The 5,018-nt window shown below is 41.1% G+C and overlaps 1 protein-coding gene across 1 annotated transcript; it reads right to left on the bottom strand.

Moving 5' to 3' along the window:
• Window positions 1–2,326: 2,326 nt before the first annotated feature.
• On the bottom strand, window positions 2,327–3,184 carry LOC138753007 (probable G-protein coupled receptor 139). Its single transcript, XM_069915601.1, has one exon. The coding sequence runs from the start codon at window positions 3,182–3,184 to the stop codon at window positions 2,327–2,329; it is 858 nt and encodes a 285-aa protein (XP_069771702.1).
• Window positions 3,185–5,018: the final 1,834 nt, after the last annotated feature.

Genomic DNA, 5,018 nt, shown 5'->3' with positions numbered 1-5,018 from the left:
AGTGCAGAAAAGTTCCCTGGTTCCCAGTCCAATCTCACTTCTCATTCCTACAAGTTCACTGGTTGCAGGCAACTCCTATACTGTCCCCATAATTCAAAGTGTATAACGTTCACCAACTTTGCTGCTCGAAAGATAAATGGTTACCATTCAGGAAAATTTTCAGAGAGAGAGATGTGTTGTTCCAGCACATCCACAACTGAGATACTTCCATCAGTCACCTTACTGTCAAAACATGTCTCGCATTTTTCTTTCAGGTCAGTGCAGAGATTCCTGATGGAAGTGAAACATTAGACAACCAGTCCACTCCTCTTGCATTGTGACGATGCCATCTTCCATATTGGAGATTCTTGCCAGCCATTTCTCTTTCAGTTGGCTGACACTGTTCTCTCTTTCTGTCTCTATGTCTCTCTCTCTCTCTCTCTCTCTCACACACACACACACACACACACACACTCGCTCGCACACACACACACACACACACACACACACACACACACACACACACACACACACACACACACACACACGCACACACACACACACAGACGCACACAGACTGAGTAGCCTGTTGGACTCTCTCTGCTTGCAAAACTATATCATCTTGTCCAGAAAACAATAGGAGCCAGCCTTCTCATTCTCATTCATCACTGATCTCTCTGAGCACTCTTCAAAGAACCTGTAAAAAGGATTGGAAACTACTATGTCTCCGCTGTTGCATTAAAGGCAATTAGACAAGGTTTCATTACAGATTCCATTATATCAGAATAGGTTAATACCTTCCTAGATGTACAATTAATATTTAAAGATCTGGTAACTGAATGGTATTAAAGTGTTAGCAGATTTTTTTGAGGAAGAGATAGACTTTGGGAAACATTGGAGGTGCCATTAAATTCTTTGTTTGCATAATATCAAGTCCGTGCTTTAGTAATGGAAAATTTTAGGCGAAAACTGAAGATATCTAAATTAACTAAAATTGAAAATTTATATTTAACTCTGGAAAAGATAAAATATATGGATTTAATCATTCGGATTTATGATTCCGTTGTGGGACTCACATTGGTACCTTTCCCTTTCTGTCTAATTGGGTGATAAGGTTAAGTATTTTTGGATACAAATTAATGTGTTTTTGGAGGATTCATTTGAAATTATTTTAATATTGAATCTAATGTTTTTTAAATGGGGAATATTATAAATTTCACAAGAAAAATGGATACATTTCAACGTGAATTTACTCGTTTAACTTTAGCGGTGGCAAGGAAATGTATTTGAGACGTATGTGTTTGAACGTACAATAGTTACTATTTGTGGTGTTTTGTGTGTTTCTTATTAAATTGTAAACGTTGGCATATTCCTCAGCAATGAATGAGTAACTGAGATATGTTTTGTTCCCTCGTTAGAGAGTTTTTATTAGAGAAGTTAGAGGAGGGGGTATATAGGGTTTTTCCTCTTTTTTAAGGGGGATTTAGTTTTTCTTTTGTGTTTTTAGTTATGTATTTTATATATTTATAAATAATGTTTATCAAAGAATACAATAGTCCATTTATTCTACAACATCAGTTCTATTAACTCTTACTTGTGAAGGCTCCATAAGCATTATTCAATGTTCTGTGAAGTCTCCAGGATTACAAATAAGATTTGTTTTAAAGTGTTTTATGTAACCTACTCTAACCTTTCCCAATTTATCTTCCCAAAAATATTTTTATATACTCTGTCACTATACCCCCACCCAGTTCGTATTAAATCGCTCCTTCCCCCTCAATGTGTCATCTGGTCCTTCAAGCCCCTACTCCAGGCAAACTTCGCGGTTCATTCGCTGATCCAATCCTCTCATGTATTTTTCTTGTTTACGAAACATTTAACGAGTTCTCTTGGTATTGTTTCTGCCAGTCGTGATGAGTTATTCTAGCATTTTGCCTTTTTCTTTCATACAATTTGATTTAAATAAATATTTTATTATTTTTCCAAAAATCCATAATAATAAAAATGCGGAACATTTTCCAATTATGCACAAGCTTCAGCATCGAATCCAATTTTCCCTCGTCCCCTACCTTATATCTCCATTAATATAACCAGACAATATTAATAGACAATTGCCCTGAAATGAGAGATAGCAACAATGAATGAATCCTCGCCCCCCACCTCCTCTTGCATTTGACAGCGTCTCTTCCAGATATTTTAGGACCATAAGGACCAAAACATATGCAATTCTTAAGAATATAAAGTAAGAATAAACTCAATGAAAAGACAGAATCGTCAAGAGCCGAAATTGGAAACGAACTGAGGAACATTTTCATGAACTCTGATTTATTGCAACTACTACATCCGTTTAAAAAAACCGAACAAGGACCATAAATGGATATTTTAACAGCTTCATCAATTCCTCACGGAACCTCCTCTGGGTCAAAGCATAAATCCAAGTATTTGCACAGGAACTAAGATACATCAGCAGAACCGAGATTCTAATGGCCAGATACAGAGACTTCTCGACGTCAAACGCGAAAACTGCAGTAAATTGAAAAAAAATGCCAATGATCATAGCGGGGGCCCACAAGGCGATGAAGCACCCAGAGATGCCGAAGAGCAAAATAATGGACGTCCTTCGGCTTATCATCTCGGGATCACGGACCTCACCGTCCCCACGGCGCTTCAAAGACTTCCGAGCTTTGCTGGCCAGTAAAATGTGTCGGGCTGTGAGAGAATTCAGCAGTAACAGCAGTGGCAGTGGAACATATGTCACGAAGCTGTTGGACAACCATCTATAAGCCTGCCATGCTGGTGAAGAATAGTATTGAATTACGGTACTGCAGTCCCATTGGACACCATCCACAACTGACTGGGGTTCATACTGGAAATAAGCTGGAATGTGCATCAGAAAGCTGAAGACACACACGGTCGATATAACGACCGCGGCGATCCTCTTGGTACAATATTTGGTTTTCAATTTCTGGCAGCAAATAGCAATGCAGCGGTCGATGGTGAATGATACCGTGGATGAGACAGAGAATTGCACACTGCTTCTCTGTATGACGGCTCCCAGGCGGCAAGTGGAGGTGTGGGCCAGGAAGGAACGCGGAAAATGATACAGGAAGACGTTTCCCAACGTCACATTAAACACACAGACCATTGTGTCTGCAACTGCCATAGTTAGCATGTAACGAATCACTCCTTTGGAGAGGTCGGGCATTCCCCGGGACAGGACGACAACGGAGAGCAGGTTAGCTGTAACAGAATGCAAAACAATTCAACTATCAGAATACAGGCCATCAGTTTTAACGTGATTTTAACAATAGAAACACAAGGAATAATCTTAGCGGGTCATTGGTATGCCCCTGTAATTGATTCATTTGCTGATATTACACTGACGGTACGGAACGGAAAGCGCAGGATCGCCTCCACTACCTCAGATTCTGAGGTTAATATGCATGGCCCCATTGAACGTGACTCTTGTGTGCAAATGCAGCACCTTGTGCTCATTAATCACTGATAGGATTGTAAAATGCTCCGGCCCCTGTCTCAACAGTCTTCGGCGAGGAACAAACGCAACTCGGGACTGTCCAATGAGCCAACAACCGACCATTGGTACCGGAAATACCTCTCACCGCCTCTTGGATAGATAATCAGTGTACATGGTAGAATATCCATTCCACTGTATAATAGTTTCTACTTCTGCCTCCCGTCAAAGAGAAATACGAGTTTCGCAAAAAAAATTACCAGGTTCAAGGGCACCATTATTCCTGCTGTCAGGCTTGTGAATCGACACCTTGGAAGTAAAATGTAATCCCTTGCACTGCCTAACAGCATCATTATCTTAAGCAGGATATGTGATGACTTCATTTTTCCAGTCTCGCCTGCACTAAATGTTATCTCTGCACTGCCTGCCGTATATTTTATGGGCTATTTTGTCTGGGTAGCACGAAAAACAATACCCCTTTCCACATTTCACCCCACACGTGACTATAAACAGTTTAACTCTTTGCTTTCAGTTCCGGTCGCTTCCTGATAGAAGGAAGACGATGCCTTGAGATGGAGAAAATGCGATGCCTGGATTGGAGAACTTGTCATGTGAAGGAAGGTTGACAGGGCCCGGGCTTTCACTGACCGACAAAGGGTAAGATGTGACTTTACAGGGGTATTCAAGATGATGGCGTGGACAGCCAAAAGCTGTCACTTGGAGCTACGATAGCAAGTATCAGATGACAGCTGATTCAAATGAGTTGAAGGAAATTTAGGGGAGATGTGGAGATACGTTTTCATTGTATTTAAAAATGTTGGGCGCCCGGAATTTATTGCATGGTTTTCTGGTAGAGGCGGATAAGGCAACGACAATTAAAACACACTTTGATAAGTAGATTTTCGTGAATGTGATCTGGAGAAACTTGGTTATGGACGATGATGTTTCACGGATCAGCACAGCATCATGAAGATTTTGTACTGTTCTAGGTTAGCTGTTTAATAGATAGAGTAGGATGCGCAAAGAAAAAAGGGGATCGATCGACTGCATATTCGACATTGGATATTACGAATCCGTGGACCATCTGAACTGAAGGGTGGCTGCGACCATAAACCATTTCCAGGAAAGCAGCTGGTGAGTGTCGTCTCCTTGAATTTTCAATGTATTTAAGGGACACGTCATGGAGTAGTGGCCGGTAGGAGAATACCAGCCCCCTCCAGAAAAGAAGAAATAAAGTGAAGAAAATGCGGAGCTCAAGAAACACAAAACACAACAAATAAAATATAATGGTTTGGAGAAAAGAAAGAAAATGGCACCTAAGTAGGAAAAACCAAAACAAAGGGAAAAAAGAAAGAAAGATGCCGGAAGAGAAAGGAGAAGTCTTTACCTGCATGAAGAGGCAGAGACCCGCCGTGGACAGAGGAGCCTGCTCCCCAAGGTTAGTGGAAATCCCCCATGTTCGTGACACCCCTGACTGCGGAACTGCAAAAATGGCTCACTGAGCCAAACAGAAGTGCACAATGCGCATAACAAGGAAAAAGAAAACACCAACGGAAGGAGGGCCCAG

This window comes from Narcine bancroftii, chromosome 2 (assembly GCF_036971445.1).
Source record: "Narcine bancroftii isolate sNarBan1 chromosome 2, sNarBan1.hap1, whole genome shotgun sequence".
Lineage (NCBI taxonomy): Eukaryota > Metazoa > Chordata > Chondrichthyes > Torpediniformes > Narcinidae > Narcine > Narcine bancroftii.
Note: the sequence above shows the minus strand (reverse complement) of the source record. Positions and strands in the feature narration are given on the sequence as shown.

Excerpts from the sequence above, each read along its gene's own strand:
- LOC138753007 (XM_069915601.1), bottom strand. The coding sequence starts at position 3,184 with ATGCCCGACCTCTCCAAAGGAGTGATTCGTTACATGCTAACTATGGCA.